The 23,195-nt window shown below is 44.5% G+C and overlaps 1 protein-coding gene across 1 annotated transcript in view; it reads left to right on the top strand.

Annotated features, from left to right (window-relative positions):
• NDUFA10 (NADH:ubiquinone oxidoreductase subunit A10) overlaps positions 1-23,195 on the top strand; it is a 68,573-nt gene that overhangs the window by 36,612 nt on the left and 8,766 nt on the right. The window contains exon 9 of the mRNA XM_034955516.3: positions 2,480-2,588. Coding sequence (XP_034811407.1) covers positions 2,480-2,588 — 109 coding nt within the window. The remainder of the gene's footprint in view (positions 1-2,479; positions 2,589-23,195) is intronic.

Below are 23,195 nucleotides of genomic sequence, written 5' to 3'. Positions count from 1 at the left end.
GGCCTCCAGCTGTGCAAGCTCCTCTCAGACCATCCCTGCTTCTCCAGAGCCCAGACCTTCACACCCACCTTCTTTTTGCTTAATTGCTAAGATTTTTACATGACTCCTGGAGCACGTCTTTTTAACATGAAATTTCAGTGCTACAGAAACTGTAGCATGTGAGATTGGTTTCAGAAGTACAGTGTTTCAGATAGAACTTTGCAATTCAGGAGAAACTGAAAAATAGGGTTTGGAAATGTTATAGGACAAAGTGTTGACATTCGGTTAATTGGGAAACAGCTTGAGTCATAAAACACTATTTACAATTTTACTCTTTTTTCTGTGTTCCTGCCTTACTCTTGTTTTAAAATACGTGTCCCAGCACCTCATATTGTAACCAAGCTCTAGTATATTTTATATTCTTCTTTAGACAGTGACTTATGATATTAAAAGGATATATTATCCTCAATCAGTTTTGAATTCTTCTTAATGAAACTAAGTGCTTTGTGAAGAGAATATTTTCTTTCACTGCCTTTTGCTTCCTGAGTCATAAAATGATTCCTTGTATCTTTATTTCTTACTTAAATCTAGGAGTTTACTGGAGATATACCATGGACTCTTCCTAGTAGTCATCATTAAGCTCATAGTAATAAATTGAAAGGGTAGTTTGGTTAGGTATAAATAAATTGCAACAGATTCTTTTTTTAATCTTCAAAAATAGTTTGAAGCGTACTTGTTAAAAGATTTTCCGGGACTACATGTAATGTTGCCAAATTAAGCATAGATGGCGCTGTTGCTCTCTATACCACACATGGTCCAGGCCACTGATTGCTTTCACATTTTCTAGCATTTTCTTAGGTTTTTCAAACTGTAAAGAGAACCATGTCACCTCCCTACATTGATATTTGTTAACATTTAAAATATGAACTTCATTTTTAGTTGGAATTTCTTATTGTGAGATCACTTCAAAAATTATCCTTATATTTGTGTTAACAGTAAGAAGATACGTACTTGTAGATTATTGACACATGCATGGAAGTGTTTAGATAGAATGCATAAGGAAAGCTAGCAGCAGTTTCCTCTGGAGAGGGAAATTGTAGTCTTACAATTAATGCAGTCTTACAAAATACAGCAACTTTATGCCCTTCACAAACTTTCTGTTTTGCTTGCTTGAGTTTTTAAAAAATATTTGAATATCTTTTGGCAAGTAAAACCAACTTAATAGTAAAACTAAGAAAACGATCTTATCTGTAAGTGTGTACATTACAGCCATTTGCCTACCCATGTGGAAACGCACATAAATACACTTAGGAAAGCAAACGATCATTGTTATCCTGGCAGCAGTTTCTTGGAGGGGCATTTGCATTATTGGATCACTAACCGTGTACGAGCGACGCGGTTTTTACTAGGACGCTCCTGATGCTATACCTACCGTCCACTCATCTTCAGCTTGCCGCAGGTTCGCAGCTCTGTGGCTGTCTGTGGAAGCATGATTCGTGGATCCCGTGAGCCTTGGGTTCTGGTCAGGTTGTTCTGTTTGTGGGAGAGCCTACCTGGGTACCGTGGGGAACAGGCCTTGGGTTTGCTTAGTGGGCCTGGACTGTCTCACAAAGTCTGGCCGAGAGCCAGATACACTCACATAATTTCCATTTGAGCCATTACAAATGAGAAATGTCTCCTGCTTTTATAACTCAGTAATGGGAATGTGACTGTTGAAAATAATTATTTTCTTTGTTTTGAGCCCTTAAGAAAAGAGACTTTATTTTAATGTTTTTTTTCCAAAAGCTCAAAAAATGCTTTTTAAAAATCTTTAAGTATAGTGGTTATATTCAGACTATATTTAATTTAAAATAAGCAAATTGTAACAAAGTATAAATATTTTAACATTCAGCAAAATGAAATGATAAAGCTAAGAGACTATCCTATGATTTGTATATTTATTGGTGCCAAGAAAAGTGGAGAATTAGACCTTTTACAAGCCGTGGTACAACAGACCATCCTATGTTGGCCTCAGCATACAGAACAGAGCAGTAAGACGCTGGCTGCAACCCCAGAGGGACTGAAGCTACTCACCGTTCCTGCCCCAAGATCCACTCATCTGGAAAATTGTTAATGGGGGCATGCTTTGTGTGTAGCACTGTCATATAACCATTTGCTTCTAGCTTTTTATTCCTGCTATTCCTGTGTTTAAAGCACACTTTGCCTCCTTTTCCTATGTCTCCAAAACAGCATTCATTCCCAGAAGGTCGTCCTATGTAGGTACTGAGGCTTTTAAAAGATGCTACCTCAGGTTCTGAGAGTAATATTAAAAAGCAGCTCCAGATCGACCATGTGGTCTTTGGGAGGAAGGCTTTGCTGCTGGGATGATTGCTTGGCAATGAACGGCATTTATTGGGATATATAGATTTTTTATATGGATGTTTAAAAAAAATCGGACTTAAACTTCTTTTATTGTATTTATTTTGATGGTTTGGTGTGATCCACATGTCTTATTTTTTAGGGTTCAGGATAAGTTTGAGGTGCTGAATTACACAAGCATTCCTATCTTTCTCCCGGAAGTCACCATTGGAGCTCATCAGACTGACCGTGTCTTACATCAGTTCAGAGAGGTAAGACTGTGGAAATGGAGAAAGCTGGCCAGTGGATGAGTCTGCAGCACCTGGGGACAATGCAGTCACTTCTCCAGAAAGGGGTTTTTGTTGTTGCTGTGTTTTGTTTGTTTTAGTGAAGGAGCCTCTTTTTCATTGAAATAATCCTCCCTTTTCCCTGTATTTCTGTGTGGAAAGCTGATGAAGTCCTCAGATGACAGCCCCAGAGCAGAGATGTTCTTCTGGAAGGTTCTTCATCAGGCATATTATCTTGATAGGAGAACACTCTGTTCATCAGCTGTTATGTCAGTTTCTTTACTGTCAAATGTTACTTCTGGTATTTTCTTACTCTTTGTCTGTAAATAATGAGGGTTCCATTTCTGCAGAAGGCCCTTAGGCCATATGGGAGGACATAGGGAGGGCAGGCAGAGCTTGGGACAGACAGCGAGGGTGGAAGTTGGTAGGGGCAACTGTGTCATTGATCTTCTTATCCAATTGCCATACCTTCTTAGTGAGTTATTTGTTCTGGCAAGATTCCATTAGGTTCGAGGCGTGTGTAAGTTTTGCTGGGAACCAGCGGGTGAGTTGCAGCCTGCACTGCAAATCCCAATGTCAGTGGACTGGGAAGAGCACGATCCATATCCGCGGCAGTGGTGGCTGTGGTTTGTTATGGGTAAAAGTGAAATAGTTGTATTAAATCAGAACTCCAAGCTATGCCTTCGACATGTAGATGAGTTGAAATCTAAATTTTTTTGCATTACTGTAATTGTCTGAGTTGATATGAGCAAATTGCCTGAAGCACCCACTGAAAGTCTGGGTAGATCCCCTTGCTTCCTTTCTTACTCTACTTGGCATTTTCTTTTAAGTAAATTTTTTGGATTGTTTTGGAAGTGGTTTTATTCAGTGTGAGGATTTGGGGAAAACACATAAAACCATAAAGATATCTCTCAGAGGCACCTGCGGTTAATAATCTGTGTTCACCTCCTTCTGTCTTTGTACACGTGTGTGAGTGTGTGTGCTGTTTCTCCCTTTGTCCTTGTATACTTGTGTGAGTGCGTGTGCTGTTTCTCCCTTTGTCCTTGTATACTTGTGTGAGTGCGTGTGCTGTTTCTCCCTTTCTGTCCTTGTACACGTGTGTGAGTGTGTGCTGTTTCTCCCTTTCTGTCCTTGTACACTTGTGTGAGTGTGTGTGCTGTTTCTCCCTTTCTGTCCTTGTACACGTGTGTGAGTGTGTGTGCTGTTTCTCCCTTTCTGTCCTTGTACACGTGTGTGTGTGCTGTGTCTCCCTTTCTGTCCTTGTACACGTGTGTGAGTGCATGTGCTGTTTCTCCCTCTTTGAGTGGGGCTCTGCGGATTTGCTGCTTCCCTGGCATCAACGCTGTAGCTGGTGCTTTGCTTGCTGCTCTTGTGTAGGCCAGAAAACCCACACTTGGTGTTCGTTCCCTGTCTCTGCTTTTGGGCGTGGCCAGGTCCTGTTGCGTCTGTTTCACAAGTGGCTTCGCTTCTTCCTGTTGACATCCAGGCTGCCATCATTCCCACCTGAGCTTGTTCGGCGGCTTCCTCTTGGTCTCCTTGGGTTTAGTCTCGCCCTCAGTCCTTCTCCAGTAAGGCAGAAGCAGCCGTGATCTCAATGCAGAACCCACCATCTCAGTCCTGTGCCTGAAGTCCTTCCTTTGCTGTAGGAGGTGTGTTAAAGTCTGCCACTCTTTGTAGATTTGTGCCTCGTTTCCGTTTTGTGAGATTTTGTCTCATGTATGTTTTAGGGCTGTATGATTAGATGCGTACCAATTTAGAATTGCCTTGTTAGGAGGGTCACCCTTTTCACGATGATGTTTTCCTCTTTACCTGTAGTGGTGGTTCTTACTGTAAAGTTTATTCAATATTTATGTGGCATCTGAAACTTTCTTTTGGTTAGTATATGCATGATGTAACTTTTTCTATGTCCTTTAATTTCAAGCTTTATGTGTCTTTATATTCAATGTGGATACCTTGTAATTTGCAGTTATTTTTAAATTTTTTATTAGTCTGAATATTTGGGATATTTATCTGTTCACATTTAATGCAATTACTGATATATTTGTAAATAGTTATCTTACTGTTTTATATTTTTTCTACCTGTTCTATGTATTTTTTTCTTCTTTTTTTTCTTTATTCCATTTACCCCACCTATTTCCCTACTACTAGTTATCATTCTTTTAATAGCTTTTTGTTACTAACCTGATAATTAAAATATTTATCTTTGGTTTAATGATGTTGAAGATCAATTAGCTTTCCAGTTCCAGAGCAGAGTACCCACTCGCATGTTTTGCATGATCTCGGTCGTCTTAATTCTCCATACGTGTTAGCCCCACAGGCATCTGCGACTGTTCGGAGCTGTGCTCGGCAGCTCTGCCTGTGCATTCGCCCCACGGCTGCCCACTCCTTCTCTGGGCGCTGCGCCTGCATGTAGCATCCTTGGCCTTCTGCCCGAAGAAGTTTTTGCTAATACTAAATTCTCACACTTATTTTTTAAAATGGTCTTTATTTGATCATCATTTTTACCTATTTGGTTTTTTTTAGTTTGGAATGTTCCAAACTAAAAAAAGAAAAATAACTTTTCCTGAACCATTTAAGGTAAGTTATTAACATGATGGTCTGTTATCTTCAGACTCTTGAATGTGATGGTTCGCCGAGTGTGGTCTCAGCGTCAGGATCATTTGAGCTGCTGTTGGGAATGCAAGTTCTCAGGCTTCAGTCCAGGCCTCCTGGACTAGACACACAGGGGATGGGGCCCAGACACGCATTCGAGTGAGTCCTCCTGTCGATGCACAGCGCCTGCTTTGAGAATCGTGGCTTGAATGTGTAATTCTCACAAACAAGGGTGTTCTCCTCCACAACCCCAGGACAGCTGTCAGAGTCAGGAAATAAGCATCACGCGTTACTGCTGTCCAGTCCACAGGCCCTCTTCATGAGCAGTCATTTATCCTGGCCATGTTCTTCTGAGCAAGAATTGCCAATCCAGGGTGATGGCCTGCATTGAATTGTTTCCTCTGCTACATCTCTTTGAATCTGGATCAGTTCCTCAGGCTTTTCTTGGCATTCAAGACCTTGACATTTTTGAAGACTACAGAACGGTTACCTTGCTGAATATCCCTCAATGTGGTTTTGAGGGATATTTGGCATATGGTTCCCATTTGTCCCATCACTGCTTTTGTTACCTTTATTGCTTGTTAAGGTGGTGTCTTCACTATAAAGTTATCTTTTACTCTTAATATTTAGTCAGTATTTTGAGGGGGACGTACTTTGAGAATATGTACATGTCCTCTTCCTCATCAAACTTTCACTCAGTAGTTTTAGCATCCATTGATTTTCTTGGCTAAATTATTACTATGATGATTGCCAAATTATAATTTTCTGTTTCTATCGTTCTTTCTGTATGACCAGGTAGTGTCCTACTAGAAGCAAGTAGTTTCCCTTCTCCCCATTTATTTATTCATTGATTTCCATATATCACTATGGACTCCCAGATTCCTGTTTATTCAGATACATCTATACTTGTTTCTGTGTTTCTATTTGTTGAAAACTGTGAATACACACCAGTGTCTCCAGTTCCAGTGCAACACATCAAGGTTCATTTTAGTGCTCTTGTGGTCCATATCCTTCTCAGATGATGAGAAAGCCAGCCCCCGTCATCTAAGTGTATTTACCTGCCGGAATCCCACGGGGCGTAGCTAGTCTCCTGTCTCTGCTACCATGGCGTCCCTAATCCCTGCCACCCAGGCAGGTGCAGGCAGGCATTCTCCAGTCCTGCAGAACAGCTTTCCATTTGAACTTGAAGGAAGGAAGGCTGTCTTCATTCCTGCAGGTTGTTTTCATTGGGTATTGAGTTTTAAATTGCCAATATTTTCTTTCAGTGCTTCCAAACTTCACTGTTTTTTATACTTCTGGCTTTTGTGTTTCTAATGGTAGTTCCTCTTCGGAAGATATTTCTTATTTCTCTGGCAGGTTTTTTCCCCTTCTTTTTAAAAGAGATTTTTCTGACTTGGTTTTATGCATTTATGCTCTCTGGGGTATGTTTTGTGTAAGTAGGTGTGCATGTGCGTCTGTACTCACTCGGCCTGAGGTTCATAACACTCTTTGAGCCTTTGGCTGGTGTTTATTGTCTGTAGCACTTTTTTTTGTTGTTGTTGTTTTTTTGAGACAGAATCTCACTCTTGTCACCCAGGCTGGAGTGCAGTGGCGTGATCTCAGCTCATTGCAACCTCTGCCTCCCAGGTTCAAGCGATTCTGCTGCCTCAGCCTCCCGAGTAGTTGGGACTACAGGCATGCGCCACCATGCCCAGCTAATTTTTTGTGTTTTTAGTAGAGACAAGTTTTCACCATGTTGGCCAGGCTAGTCTCAAACTCCTGATCTCAGGTGATCTGCCTGCCTTGGCCTCCCAAAGTGTGTCTGTATTACTCTTGCCGCATTTTCTGTCTGCCTTGGCCTCCCAAAGTGTGTCTGTATTACTCTTGCCGTATTTTCTCTCTGCTCTCTTTCTGGTTCCAGTTGGTCATATGTTGGACCTTTTCACCATACACCATATTCTTCGTGTGTCTGCTCCTTTCTGTATTTCTCGTCTTTTTTTTTTTTTTTTTGAGCGTGCATCAGCCTAGATGTGTTCTTCTAAACTGCCTTTCAAGTTACTAATCATCCTTTCAGCTCGTTCTAATCTGTTGTTAGACCTGTATTTCTTATATTTGAGTTTTGAATTTTCATCCTGGTTTGTTTTTGATTCTAGAGTTTTCATTGTTATAATTTCAAGTTTACTGCTGATATTATTTTGTCATCTAATTTCTTAAACATATTCATCACAAAGTTACACAGAATTATCTGATAATTGCAGTATCTGTGTCTTTTGTAGGCCTGTGTGAGTGGTCTGGTCTCTCACGTTTGGTTTGGGGTTGTTTAATCTTGGTGTTTGGTGGCCTCATCATTGGTGTTTTGTTGTTTTCCAATGGCAGTCATTTTTTGTGGAGACTTTGCCTGGAGTCATCTCACCCTGGAGAGGATGCACTTTACCGTCTTCTGGCAGGCATGGAGGTCAGGGCAGGTCCCCTGAGAGCACTCAGGAAGCAAGCTGGTGATGCTGGGCTTCTGTTTTGTGAGGTCTGGGGTGTTTCCAGCTTGCGCTTACTGAGAGGCCATTTTTGCCAGGGTCCCTTCTTTTTGTTGGGTCCTGAACTGCATGTTTGGCCCCACAGTGCACTCCTGCTGCTGAAAGCTCTGCCGGGCTTCTCAGCCCCCCGGCTCTGCTGGTGGGACCAGGGAGCGCCTCAGGGATGGGAACGTGCAGCCCAGCTGTGTTTGCTTCTTCTCTGGACCTTGGCACCCAGGGCCCTCCCTGCCCTGTTGCCTTTACAGCCTGATGTTGCCTTTGTAGAATTCTTTTCTGCATTGTCCCCTGTTTGGTTGTTCAGGAGGGGACAGATGTGTTAGCCGTTTTAACAGTTACATGGTGAGCTCACCTAGCAGTTTTTCATCACTGTGTTTTATGTGGTTTTGTCTGCTTTTCAGTTTGTGAGCATTAAAGAGAATCTAAGAGAATATATGATATTGGGCTTGTGGTTTGAATTAAATGTTTAGAAATGTTAAAATTTTGAATCGTATTTAAATGACTGGGAAAATCCGATTTTTAAATTTCTAAGCATTTCAAAAAATAAACTTGAATGTTTAGAACAGTTTTAGATTTACAGAAAAACTGTGACGGTAGTAGTGAGCTCTCATATCTCACATCCAGTTTCCATTTTATTAACTTCTGTGAGTATGGTACACTTGTTATAATTAATGAATTAATAATACTTACTGGGTTTTTGTTTTTTGTTTTTTTTTTGGAAACCGATTCTCACTGTATCGCCCAGGCTGGAGTGCAATGGCATGATCTTGAGTCACTGTAACCTCCACCTCCCGGGTTTAAGCGATTCTCGTGCCTCAGCCTCCTAAGTAGCTGGTATTATAGGTGCCTGCTACCATGCCCAGCTAATTTTTGTATTTTTAGTAGAGATGGGGTTGCACCATCATGGCCAGGCTGGTCTCAAACTCCTGACCTCAAGTGATCTGGCCACCTCGGCCTCCCAAAGTACTGAGATTACAGGTGTGAGCCACCAAATTCAGCCCTTATTATTAACGAAAGCCCACACTTTGAATTATTCAGATTACCTTAGTTTTTCCCTAATGTCCTTTTTCTGTTCCAATACCCCGTCTAGAATATCACATGACATTGGGTCCTCATGTCTCCTTAGGTACCTCTTGGTTGTAACATTTTCTCAGACTTTGTTTTTAATAAGGAGTGCTGGTGAGGTATTTTGTAGACTCTCCCTCAGTTGAGGGTTGCCCGATGTTTCTCTAGCGATTAGATTGGACTGTGTGTTTTGGGGAGGAATCCACAGAGGTGAAGCATCAGGGGCACTTGCTGTCAGTGCAGCCTGGCACCGTGGCCCTGACCGTGGGCTCCTGGCTGAGGTCGTGCTTGTTGGGTCTCCACTGGAAGCTGCTCTTCCTCTTTCCAGAAAGCCCCATGCACACCACAGCCTTTATGTTCCTTTGTTGAGTAAGAATTGTCTGACTGTTTAGAGGATTTTGTTTAAGGAAATTCGGTTGCTTGATATTAAAAAATGATCAGTTGAAATTAAATAGTAATAAATAATAATGACCATTTCTGTAAATTCATAGAATTCCTTTTGTCCATCAGAGACATCAGCAGCAGTTCTCATTGCATTTCCTTCTGGAAACAGCATTGTGGGGATACCTGGAGGTGAATGAACAAAGCCCCTCTGGGTTTCATGTGCAGCTGTTTCAGATCTGGGAAGGTTTGTGGCTTCTCACAAAAGGCTCTCTGCATGGGTTGCAGAGCTGCTTTCTAGATTGGCTTCTCTGGGCACTGGGGAAAGCTCCCTCCCCTCCGGTAGTCCCCTCCCTCCTGAGCCTGTGCTCAGGGGGCCCCTCAGGGAGCTTCATTCTGACCTGAGTGACTTCGGTAGAGCCCTTAGCAGACAAGGAAGCGAATACTGAAATGTCTTGTGTGAAGCCTTCTGTAACTCCTTGCACACACCCCTGAGAGAGTGCAGGCCTTCCCCAGGAGTAGGAGGAGATGGAGGGTTTTTATTTCTAACAAAAGGCCCCACCCTGGTGAGAGTGGCTTCCTTTTATCTGGCCACCCGACAGACAGCTTGTGCTAGCAGCAATTTCCATCAGATGCTGAGCGGAAAAAACAACTGTTGCTCTAAAAACACGTTAAAAATCAAACCCTAACTATAAAACCCATTTTCTCCAACTCTTTTCCTTCTTTTGAAAACAAATACTGATGGTGTAATAGGAAGGCAAATGTTCATGAAAATGTAGTTTCTCTTGGATCATTTGTGTTTCAGGTTGCCTTCATCTCATTTCTGTCTAGTTCAGCTGGAGACAACAGGCATAGCTAGAAAAACAGAAAGTGTATAGGAAGAGAGAGGGCCTGGAGACAGGAATGTGTGCAGGTGGAGGTATGTCTGATCTCATCAGAACAGACGGAGAACATGCCAGAGCCCAAGGAGCCATCAGTCTCTGACACCTCAACTCGCAGAGGCCACCAGGCAAAGACAGTTGAAGTTGTTTTTAGTTGGGTCACAGTTAGAGGTTCTGAGGTTTAGCAAGAATTATTGTGATGTTTGAATTGCTAACAAAATTAAATGCTGTTTTCTATAATTACACGTTAGAAGAAACAGTAAATACAATCAAGACAAGAATCTTTTTAGAAAAGAGTTCAGGTTTTGCTTTATGAAAATTGCAAAAGACAAGTAACTAAAGAAAAGTAAAGTCGGCCTTTGTCAGAGGCGAGGTGAACAGAATTGTTTCGTCTAACCTTGTAGCTGGGGATCCCCTACCCGCAGCGGGCTGCGCAGAGTGCAAGAGAGGGTCCTGAAGTGCTTCTCACTGGTCTTTGGAGGTGGGAAGACCTTCTCATCGGTCTTCAGGTACACGTGTCAGGTCACTGGTTTGCTGCAGGGGAGCAAACAGCATTTGAGGACATTCCACAGGACGTGTGACTATTAGAGCAGAAGGTATTTGGCGGCCAGTTATTTCCTGGAGCACGTGGAGGCCATGGATGCCTTTTCATGGCAGTGGTTCTTAGAAGCCCATTACCCTGCTAGGCAATTTCTCGCTTTCTGGGAGACTTTTTTTTTTTTAATGTTGAAAATATGTGTTTTAGCCAAATTCTGCCACCAACATGAGAATTTCTATAATCCCAATTAATTTTCTAAAAATAAATTACTAAAACTATGCCTTATAATTTCATGAGAAACTTAAAATATACTTGCACTGTGCTTCTGTAAATAGGTGGTCTGTGTATTGTAACACGCCCAGGACGTTGCATGCGTGTTTTATGATGGGTATTGTCCTTGTTGATACCTGGAGGTTAGGAGTTATTAGGTAGCACTTCTGATTCTTGGAAAATGAGTAATGCTTTGACCTTTATTCTTTAGATTAAGGATTATAGTCTTCGTTTTTCTTCCAGGATTTTCCTGATTTTTCTGACTTTAGTGTTTTTGTAGTTTTGTGAGATGGGTCTAGATTTGAATTTTTCTTTATGCCAGTGCTATTTGCATCTTGTTGGTAGGATCTTATTCCTTGTTGGTAATTCCCCCATTGCTTCTCTTTCTGTAGACATTTTAAACCTAGTTACTTTATGCTCTGTCTCTGGAGCGCTGCTCTGGACGCTGTCTGATCTTGTTCGTTGTTTCTTCTTTTTCTCACCCATGGTGGCTTCTTTTCTTGACTGTGTTGGAGACTTTGGGTACAGAGCTTCTGCCCTGTGGGGCTCCATCCATGGGCATTTGGTGAGAGTGGGTCCCTCCTGAGTCAGGTTGCCAGATGAAGTACAGGATGCCAAGGTAAGCTTGAACTGAGAGCAGCTAGTATTTTAGTATAAGTATGTCCCAAGGTTTTTAACCGGGTATCCTATATGATTTCCCAGTCCTGGCAGCCCTGCTCCTGAAAGGACCCTTTGCTGCTGCCAGGCCTCAGATTCCTGAGGAGCAGGGAGGGATTGATGGCACCTTTGTTGCTTGTGGTATTCCAGGCCCTGGAGGTAATGCAAATTTCAACCCTCGAACCTGTGTGGAGAGAAGCTCTGGTTACGAATTCCCAGTGGAGAGTGGTTTCACCACTAGGTGCCAGCTGGGTTCTCCTTGCTGGTAGGAGGCCTTCTCCGCGCACTGAGGTGTGGCCCTTCAGGAGTCACCTCACAGGGACACCAGGCCATGTCTTGTGGCTCTCTGCAGCTCTTGGGCGTCCCGAGGGCACCGCGGCTTCAGCTCACCACTCTGGCTTTTCCACTCACTCTTCCTTCTTAGCCCTTTGTGATTTCTTGCGGAGCTCAGCTGTACGTGTAGAAGCATTTCCAGAGGTTTTTATATCAAGAAGTTTTTCTGCATATTAGGGCTGCTGTTTTGCTAGAAATGGAAGGCTTCCCTATTTTTCTTTATAACTGGAAACTCTGTTTTGGTGCTGGTTCTTTCTGTAGCCATTCTGTGGAGGACCTGTCTGAATTAAAGTCTTCATTTTATATACTCAATAGGTATTTATCCAATGAACAGTCCCCCAGAATGCAGAATTGAGTAAATCCCCAACCCTGAAGGCACAGAAGGGAAACCTGGCTGATCAAAGAATTCTTGCCTTTTAATTTAATCTGAGTTCTATCCCAGAGATAGAGTCAGGCATCTTGGGAGTGCTAAGGTAGTAGGAATGACAGTTTATCTCAATACCTGCTGCCAAGCCTGACATTTCAGACCCCCTGCCCGACAGTGTCATCCCAGTGTCCTACCACTTCTGCACTTAGCCCTGATTAGATCTTTATCGTGCCAGGCACTGTTGTAAGCATTGGGGCCACACCCGAGAGTGAAGCCAAGCCCTGCCCTCATGCAGCTCACCTCCTAGTGGGCAGGGAGAACAGATGATAGACAGGTAACAGGGTGCCAGGGTCTTGGAGAAAGCACAGCCGAGGAGGCTGCCATGTGGAGAGAGGTCTCAGGCACCTGACGCAGGGGACTGAGGGATGTGGGGGTGTAGGGGAGCAGGTGCCACAGGGGAGTGAGGGATGTGGGGGTATAGGGGAGCAGGCACCGCAGGGGAGTGAGGGATGTGGGGGTATAGGGGAGCAGGCACCCCCCGGAAGGCAGGAACAGGTGGACATGGTCTGGAGCTAGAGAAGAGCCCGTCATGGTGAGGTGTGATGCGGGTGGGGTGAGCTTGAGCAGGGAGTGAGCTGAAAAGGCAGCAGGCCAAGGTCAGCCGGGGTCCACAGCTGCCACGGGGACCTCAGTTCAGCGGTACTCCTGGTGAGGTGGTGGCGTTGGTGCGCCGGAGAGTGGCATCATCTGGGTCTCAGGTTTAAAGGGTTGCTCTGCTTGCCACGTCGAGTATCAACTGTGGGGGCAAAGGCAGAGGGCCAGGGCGGTCAGGGAGGGTCCTGGTGGTGCAGGTGAGAGTGCTGGTGCTATGGGCGGGGGCGCTGAGAGTAGTCACCGTCTCTTTTCCCGAGAGCCCCCACTTAACAGGGGCATTGTTGCCCCTCCTTGCCCAGCCAAGTTGCTTCTTGCTTTTTAGGTTTTCAAAATTAAGCAGACTATTGCTGAAGGATTCCAGCAGAGGGAGTCAGGGAAGAGGTGCAGGGTGGGGAGCGGGCTGCTGAGGGCCTGGTGGTGGCCTTTCCTCACCGGACGGTGGAGCCCTGGGCCTCTGCTGTGTTGCCTCTCCTGCAGAGTTGTGTGTGTGACTGGAGGAGAGGGGTGGAGCGAGTTCAGCCAGCACTGGGGTTCTAACTATAAAGCACGTTAGAGACAGGTAGTGGCAGCTGGGTGGGGTGGGCTGTGGGGTGAGGTTCTAACTATAAAGCACATTAGAGACAGGTAGTGGCAGCTGGGTGGGGTGGGGCTGTGGGGTGGGGTTCTAACTATAAAGCACATTAGAGACAGGTAGTGGCAGCTGGGTGGGGTGGGCTGTGGGGTGGGGTTCTAACTATAAAGCACATTAGAGACAGGTAGTGGCAGCTGGGTGGGGTGGGCTGTGGGGTGGGGTTCTAACTATAAAGCACATTAGAGACAGGTAGTGGCAGCTGGGTGGGGTGGGCTGTGGGGTGGGGTTCTAACTATAAAGCACATTAGAGACAGGTAGTGGCAGCTGGGTGGGGTGGGCTGTGGGGTGGGGTTCTAACTATAAAGCACGTTAGAGACAGGTAGTGGCAGCTGGGTGGGGTGGGCTGTGGGGTGGGGTTCTAAGATAGGAATTTGCCGTTTGTGACAAAGGAACTTTGGTGTAAAGGCTTTAATTTAGGAATCCCAGGCATACTTCCTCATGGATCTTTTCCTGACCCTTATGTTTAATTTAATTTACTGATGGATGGATGAGCCCAGAAAGGGTTACACAGGAGCGCACTTCTCAGGGAGTGGTGTGACGCTGGGGAGGCTCGCCCACCCTGTGTCTGAGCTAATTTCTGAAATCTGTTTGGAGCTTATATATTGAAACAAAGCCGTTATTCTAACTTTCACATGAAAAGAGCTCCATGTCTTTTAAGATACTTTTTATTAGAGCTCAAGTTCTTTTATAAGCAGAAACTCCTTTTTTAGGTTTCTAAAAAGCATACAAACGGTGGGAAGACAGAATTCTTCCCCAAATCACCTACAGGTGGTTCGCCCACACCTATTTCAATAGACCTTATTTTAGCGACTCACCTTCATCAAATGGTTCCAAAGTGTTGCAGCCTAGTTTTAACAGAACAGCAGCTCTTCCTTTTCAGACGCGTAGTTTTCATAACATTTAATTAAATTTTGCAATTGCAATGACAAGTACAACTGGCGTCGCTGCTGGGAAACAGACCACTGACTCATACCACTTGGTGGGAGGGACAGAAGTGCCTGCGGGCCAGTGGGAGCAGGTCCTGCCACTTGGCGTCCTGTGTAGGCTGGCTTGTGAGTGGTCCAATTGGGGTTGGTCAGAAGAGCTTTCTGCTGAAAGGAAGAAGAGCTGGTGAAGAGGACCAAGCTTGCCAGAGTATTAGGAGGCAGGCCAGACTGTGTGGGCCCTGGGCGCCAGCAGAGGAGCCTGTAGAGGAGCTTCAGTGTCTGTCAGAGGCCGCAGGAAGGTCGGGGTGGTGAAGGTTGACCATGCCCAGGATACTGCGTTGATGACCAGGTCATAGGTGAACCTTGAGAGAAGTGTCAGGAGACTGGTGGGAATTAGAGATTCTATCTTCTATAGCTTATTATTTTGTCTTGTTTTTAAGGGCTAAGGCATTCTCAGTGTGTTTATAGGCAAAAGGGTAAGTGCTTGTGGAAAGAGGGAAAAGATGCAAGAGAGGAATGGGACCGTTGATGGAGCAGGGATCCCAGAGGCAGGGGGGCCTCTCGGCTCATCAGAGATCCCAGTTCACCAAGCAGGGATCCCAGAGGCAGGGGGGCCCTCTCAGCTCATCAGAGATCCCAGTTCACCAAGCCGGCGTGGCTGTTTGTTTCATAGGACCCCACCCTAGTCTGCTGAGGGGAGGCTGGAGGGGTGGGTGAGGGCTCTTTCCTCCCATGGGGAGACACTCTGTTGGATTGGCCATGTGTGGAGTGAAGGCATAGAACCTACATCCAGGGTGCTGCGAGGGTAGGTGAGAAAGCCAGCTGACCCATGCTGGGTGGTTGACCAGGCCCAGTGACCACGTTGGCCATTGTCATCGAAGCATCTCATTCCTTGATTAAAATCCACTAGTGCTCTTCACATCACAGGGCCAGTTCCAGACAGTAGATTACAGCCATTTGATGTGTCATATTTACGTTCTCCTAGTGTGAAAGCAGCAGTTTGTGTGCTTAACATTATAAATATGCATGGTTGAACATCCTGGATGTGATGGCTAATGAGTCTCTCTGGAACAGATTGGTTTTGGAGATGTCTTGACTGGCCTTTAAGGGGCACGGTCGTCCAGCTGTGGAGCACTCGTGGAGTCAGATCTCCACACAGTGGTTCAGGTCCCTGTGAATCCTCTCACCTGCGGGAAGGGCCTGGCTGCCTCTTCTAGGTGTCTGGAAAGCCTGCTCTTTCCCATCAACTGCACCCTTAAATGGGGACTCCAGAAACAGGAGCAGTGTCAGGGGCGAGTTAGAGGGCCTAGCACGCCACACTCAGGGACAGTGGCGGGACGCTGGCAGGAGCAGTGGCAGCTCATGGGGCTCCGGATCCCACGTGCCTGTGCTCACCCACCTGCACCTGCCAATGGATGGGTGACTTTGAACAACACGAGAAGACAGCAGGTGGGGTCCAGCGGCCTTCGTTACTGTTAGGAAGAAGGTCCAGTTGCCCATTCTAGACTTACTGTCTCTCTTGTCTGTCTTTCCTTATCCCTGAACCTGGCTTCCAGTCTGAGTTTAGGGAGATCTGTTTGGCGGGGGAAGGTTTCCCAGCTCTTCCTGTGGCTGGATGGAGTCAAAGGCACCAAGACCTGAGTCTGGGAGGGGTCCAGCCAACTCGTTTTTCTTCTTGGGGTTCTGTAATTTTTGCTTTGCTTGCCCTTGTGTAATTATAAGAGGTGCACAGCTGCTGTTTGGGTTGCAGTTGTCTAAATCAGTGGTGCCCCAGAAGTTGCCAGTGTTCTGGGAGCTGCTCTTACTGAGAGAATCATGTCTTTTTACCGGAACTCCTTCCTAGGGCCACTCTGAGCGCTCTCAGCCTCTGCCACAGCTCATAGTTTCTGGCTCCACATGGTGGAGTCGCCTCGCCTTCTGCTGTGGCTCCTCCTTGTCACTCTTCAGTACACTCAAGAGTGGTTCAGCCTGTCGGTTGGAGCTCCACCTTCCCTGTGCATTCATTTGGCCCCCATTTCACCGCACTCGGTGCCAGACACTGCACCAGGGCTAGAGACACAGCCCAGTTTCCACACCCTGGAGACTCGGCAGAGACACGTGCGCAGATGATGCGATGGAATCCCAGAGGCTGTGGGGACCCGTGAGAGGGTAGGGATGTGCGGTAGGTTGCTGTGTCTGGGATCTCAAGACTCGCACCTCACAGGATGAGTATGAGTTTGCCAAGTAGAAAGAGTCTTGTAGGGGGGCAGTTGAGGGAGAAGGAGGATGGCTGTGAAGGCCGGAGGCTGCAGGGCATGGCCGGCAAGGGCCATGATGTGAAGGGAAAGGAGATAGTGGCCCTGGGGTGAGCATGATGTGAAGGGAAAGGAGATAGTGGCCCTGGGGTGAGCATGATGTGAAGGGAAAGGAGACAGAGCAGGTGGGGAGGGTGACGAGTGGGGCGAGATGGCACAGGGTCTCAGGGTGGACTGTGGAGCTTACTTTTCATCCTAAGCCACGTGGGGGTTACAGCAGGCATGAGATTAACCCGAGGAGTTCAAATATAACAGAATCAGAGAGCATTGCACATTGTTATATAACCAAGTCTTGAATTGCAGTGTAAAGAACTTCTTATCAGCATTGATGGGATAATTAAGAAAGGTTGTCAGAGATGTTGGAATTTGAACCAGAATTTAAGATTCATAGATACTGAGGATTTATGGGCTTTATTTAGAGTAACTTCTTGACTATTAGAAACCCTATCAGATAAATTTTAAAACGGAGACCCAGAGCTCAAGGTAAGACTACTAAATGGATGATGTGGAGTGATGGTTAAGATGACATTTTCCTGGCTGGTGCTGTGGCTTTGGTTGGGAACAGCGAGAGATACAGAACTGACGGTCTGGGATCCAGGAGGGTGGTTGGCAATAGGGAGGAAGTGTGGACACTTGATCCAGGAGGCACTTAGGATTAATCTGGCAGCCATGACCTGCGAGGTGGGGAGAGGCTGGTGGAAGGAAGGATTATGGGCTGGGGGCTGGAGTGTCATGGGCTGAGTAGGACCTGACAAGAAGGGGAAGGAGCAGAGAGACTGAGGCTGAAGAGGGCACCACTTCTGCTGCTGATCACGGTGGTAACAATACCAGGTCACCCCGAGCATCTTCTGTGTGCTGGGCACTATGCTGTTGCCACAAGAAGACACTATTATTCTTATTCCCATTTGCAAATGAGCAGTTGGACACAGTGGCTTTCTGAGGTCCTGCAGCTTCTGGGAGGGCAGGACTCACATTTGGGCAAGTGTGGCCGGGCGGCCATGCTGCTTCCCATTTCCCTGCTTCTTGCAGGGCCCCTGGGGTGAGCACCATGCACAGACTAAGGTGTGGGGGTTGTATTAGGCTGGTCTCGCATTGCTATAAATAAATGTCTGAGACTGGATAATTTATTTAAGAGGGTTTTATTGGCTCACGGTTCTGCAGGCTGTACAGGAAGCATAGCAACTTCTGCTTCTGGGGAGGCCTCAGGAAACTTACAATCATGGTAGACGGTAAAGGGGAAGCAGGTACATCCTAATAAGGCAGGAGCAAGAGAATGGGGCAGCAGAGTGTCACATATTTTTAAATGACCAGCTCTTTGGTGGCGGAGTGTCACATATTTTTAAATGACCAGCTCTTTGGTGGTAGAGTGTCACATATTTTTAAATGACCAGGTCTTGTGTGAACTCAGAGTAAGAGCTCACTCATCACCAAGGAGATGGCCCAAGCCGTTTATGAGGGATCCGCCCACATGATCCAAACACTTCCCACCAGGCCCCACCTCTGACACTGTGAGTTACATCTCAGCATGAGATTTGGAGGGGACATCCACACTCTCATTTGATGAACATGCTGGTGACACGGGTACACAGACGAGTAAAGAAAGACCTTTTCACAGCAGAGTGGATCTTAGATTTTCATATGAATAGAAGGGTTTATGATTTTTGGTTTTGTTGATCCTGTGACCTTGGAGTGTTTGTCCTGTCACTTGTCTGGCTAGTGTCCTGATGGCTCTCAGGCACCTGTCCACACTCTAGGCGACACCCAGCGCTAGGGCACTGATGCCTCAGGAATCCAAGTTTTCATCTAAAACAGCGTTTTCATTGGGTGCAGTGGCTCACGCCTGTAATCCCAGCACTTTGGGAGGTTGAGGCGGGCGGATGACTTGAGGTCAGGAGTTGGAGATCAGCCTGGCCAACATGGAGAAACCCTGTCTCTTCCTAAAAAACACAAGAATTAGCCAGGCGTGGTGGCGAGCACCTGTAATCCCACCTACTCGGGAGGCTGAGGCATGAGAATCACTTGAACCCAGGAGGCGGGGGTTGCAGTGGGCCAGAATTGCCACTGCGTTCTAGCCTGGGCAACAGAGTGAGACTCCATCTCAAAAAAACTAAAATTAAATAAAAATAAATAAGTAAAGCAGCATTTTCAGTGGGGCATGTGTACCTGGGGTCTGAGCAATATATATGAACATGTTTTTCCTTAGCGACCCTCCTCATTTTGTGCCCAGAATTGACCCTGTGTAAGTTCATGAAAATACTGAATGTGTGCAGGACAGGCTGCTGATTTTTTAAAGTCACGTTTTAAACATTGTATCAGGTCACTTTTTATTTCTGTACAGCCCTTCTTTGGATTAGACAAACTGTGATTTGGTTTCTATTTTACCAGTTCAGTCTCTTTTCAATGGAAGGAAGCCAGATGCTGTTAATATACTGTGCTCCCTCCTTGAAGCTGATCGTGTCCAAGATAGTTGCTAGGACAACAGAATCTTCTGTTTTCTCGCCTGCTATTTTTGTTTCTTTTACTATCTCAAGTTGTTTTCATTTTCAGTATTGAGTTCTCCCTTACCATTTTTTAAAATAGAGATGTTTTTATTAACTTTAATATGTTAATACTGTGTGTTCTTGCCTTTATGAAATTCACCTTACAGAAAGGCACTAGGATCAGTTTACCTAAACATGCGGGAGACGGAAGGCCAGACGTGACTGCTTTAGATTCCTCATGACATTCAGAACTTACTTGGAACTCAGTTTGGTATCTAGTTGTGTTAAAATACAAATTTTCAGTTTATAAGTTACTTAATTAGGTTTGAAAGTAAATGTGTAATGCCTTCAGTGTTCTCTCCACTTTGTGCCCTGCCACCTGCACTGTGGAAATTAATCATAGAAACTCAGCGTTAATCTGTATGCCCGAGTTATTTACATCTCTGTGTATGGAAAATTATCAGCATGTGTCCCTCGAAGAAGATGATGAGCATAAAAGGTGATCTTTACCAGGTCCATTGGTTTGTATGTGATTGCTGTGGTATGTGGTATCTGCCTGTCTACTGATGGAAAGTGGTAAGATACTGTCTTACATGCAATCTGGAAAACCAAGTGCCCTGACTTTACAGTGTGTTACATATGATTGTATTTACTTTAGAATTTTTAGAAAGCATACCATTTTCAGGTTTAAAACAAGCACTTAAGTTAGGAGCTTTTCTATTATTCACAGCTAATAAGAGTTAAGGAGGATTAAGACATTTGAACTATTGTTAATACTCATTGCAACAAATATGACAGCTAAATAACGATATATTTGTAGGAAGCTATAGTTTTATGTGTTAAAAAATAGAACACACATTTTCAAAATAAAAATATGGTTTTTGAAAGTTGACTGTTAAAAGATTTTTTGAAAATTGATGCCAATTTTGTTATATTCGATTTGTGTTCTACAGTAATGGAAATTAAGGGAAATTGTGTATCAGAGAAGTGTCTTTAATATCTATAGTGCTCTTCTTTAAAATTAATGAAAAACTCCAAGCAGAATTGATTAGCATTTATATGTTATAATGGAAAATAGGAGTTGGAAACTGGAATTTCCAAATCACCCCAGAACTGTGCAGTATTTTGAAGCTCCTTAGTGCATCTTGAGAGAGGGAGCCAGTCATGCCGGGCATAACCCATTGCTTGCCCCAGCGGAGTGAAGCCCACCCAGTACACAGGCCCTCACTCCATCGTTTTTTTTGTTTAATTTATATATTTACAGTAATACAATAAAGGGTTTGTTGCTGGAATATACACATTTATTTATATGTATAATATTTATCAATATATGTATACATGTAGACACACACACACACACACACACACACATCCTTCATGAAAACTCTTTCAGCTGGGAAACTGAGCATCCTTGAATGTCCCTGAGGTGACTACTAGGATATAAACATCCCCCAAGGGAAGTGCTTTGAGTTACATACGAAAGGACCTGCAGAAAGATTGGAGTCACCTTTATCCGGGTAGAGTGGATTGTGGACCATAACCTAACAGACACCCAAGAAATCTCATAGCTGAGACCTTGAGCAACATACCTTTACTATATATATGCTGATTGACAGATAAATGGAAAATTGGAGGGAATGAGGGGAATTCAGTAAAACCTCGTGTAAGTAGTATGTGATTGAGGAAAGAACTTATTGTGTTATTTTTAAGAGTTAGCACACTAAAAGTTACAATTTAATTCAACGAATATTTACATGCTTTAGTGGGAAAAAGATCCTGGACTTGATCATTAAAAGATCGGGGCTCCACTTTCAGCCTGCCACCAGCTAGCCACATGACCTTGGGCAAGTCAAGTCTCTGAACACCCTGTCTCTTTTAAAACAGAGACTGTGCCTTCCTTTACCTCATGCTGTCAGGGTCACAGGAAATAACACTAGTAAAAAGGCTTCTACTTAGAGGCTGCCCACTAATATCAGTAAGTGTATCAATGATTGCATTGGACATAACTTTTCGATGAGTACCAAAGGAAAAGTCAAAGGACGAAGGGAGCTCTGAGAAGGAAGGGGCATTATTTCATGGCAGGATTCGAGGAGGCAGAGGTGGCTCAGGACAGCACTTCAAAAAGAGTGAGTGGCATAGGTGTTCAATAGAGAAAAGCCATGGCCTTGGCCAGGAATAGCAAGTCAGCTGCCACACTCAAGGAAGACCTACTTGGAGACCCTTGCGATGTACCTGGGCGGGGAGGTGCTTGTTCAGGAGGTTTCTTTGGCTTTCTCCTGAATGACATTTCCTGAGATATATCTACTATCAAGTTAATCACATTCACTCACCAAATAAGTTCTTTTCTGCTTTCTTCTTACAAAGTAGCATTTGAGAATGTTTTTGTATGGCACTTCTTTCATTACTGTAGTTCTCTGATAAGTAACTGCCTAGAGCAATAGTAGGGCTGTTAAGTGTTAGAGGCTGTCTTTGCTTAAACTGAAATAATGACACAGAGAAGTTTGTCCATAAAAATGAATGATTCAGTGACATCTGTTGTTATTAGCCAAACCCTGGATAGGAACTTTCTTAGAGGGAGGTGAGGTGCCCTCTCTGGCTGAACTACCTGCTCCTTCTTACCTTACATTTCAACCATATATAATAGCAGGTGAGATTCACATTTACATCTTTTCCTAAGTTCTTTTTAGAATGGTTATGTACTGTAATTCCATCTTATTTCCTTTGTGGCCTTACGAGCTACCCCTCTTTATTTCATTTCTGATGATTGCCGTAGGGTTTCACCACGGGCAACTCTAACTTGTCACAGTCAATCCACACCTTGTCAGCATTTAACCGCCTCACACAGAATGCAGGTATCTGGCCCGAGGCCACAGCTGTTCCTGCCCTCTGTGTTCTTTGTGCTGTTATTCTCATATACTTTCACAGAAACCACACAATGGACTGTTTTGATTTTGGCTTTAAACAGTAAGTTATCTTTTAAAGAGATCGAAACAATCTTTTAGTCTTTTAGTCTTTTATCCTTCCCTCTACCATTTCTGATGTGCTTCATTCCTTTGTGTGGACCTGAGTTTCCACCCGGCATCATCTTTCTCCTGTGTGAATAACTTCCTTTAGCAGTTGTTATAGAACAGGTCTGGGAGCAGTGAATTCTATTAGCTGTTGCTTTTCTGAAAATATATAGTTCGACTTCATTTTGTTGAGTATTTTCTTTTGATATAGAATTCTAGGTTGACAGTTTTTTTTTCCCCCTCCAACACATAAAAGATATTCCATTGCCTCTTGGCTTGCATAGTTTCTAATGAGAAGACTGCAGTTCTTCCTAGCTTTGGTTCTTGTCCCTGATGAACCTTTTTTCCCTTTGGTTGTTTGTAAGATTTTCTCGTGATCCTTTTCTTACTAGTTTTTCATAATTTAATTATGGCATGCCTCTGCGTGGTTTTCTTGGTATTTATCCTGCCTGGGGTTTATTGAGTTTCTTGGGTGGCAGGATTATCATTTTCAGAACACATGGAAAGTGTTTGGTTATTATTTCTTCAGATTTTTTTCTATCCTCCCCCTTTTGGGGACTCTTATGTATCCATGCATTAGGTGACTTGCTATTTTCCACAGGTCCCTGTGACTCTGTCCATTTGTTTTTGGCCTTTTTCTTTCTGTGCCTAATTTTGGATAGTTTCTGCTGTTCTGCCTTCAAGCTCACTTATCTTTTCTTCTGTGGGTGTATGATATGCTATTAAGTGCATTGTGTTGGTTTAGGTCTTCCAAGAATCAGAAGCCAAGAGATTAGATGTCGAAGAGGTCTGTTGGAAGAAAACACCTTTGAAGGATCAGGGAGAGGAAGTCTGAGGTGGCAGGAGAGCCTTTGCTCTTCCTTGCGGGACTGTGACAAGAGACAGGAGGAAAGAATCCAGGAAAGATTTGGCCAGGCTGATGAGTGTCCTAGAGCCAAAGATGCCTGTCAGGGAGTCCCATGTCCACAGGAACAGCTGGCACCAGAAGCTCTTCTGTGCTTCATCACT

This window comes from Pan paniscus, chromosome 13 (genome assembly GCF_029289425.2).
Source record: "Pan paniscus chromosome 13, NHGRI_mPanPan1-v2.0_pri, whole genome shotgun sequence".
Taxonomy (NCBI): Eukaryota; Metazoa; Chordata; class Mammalia; order Primates; family Hominidae; genus Pan; species Pan paniscus.
This window is presented reverse-complemented; position numbering and strand designations above follow the sequence as displayed.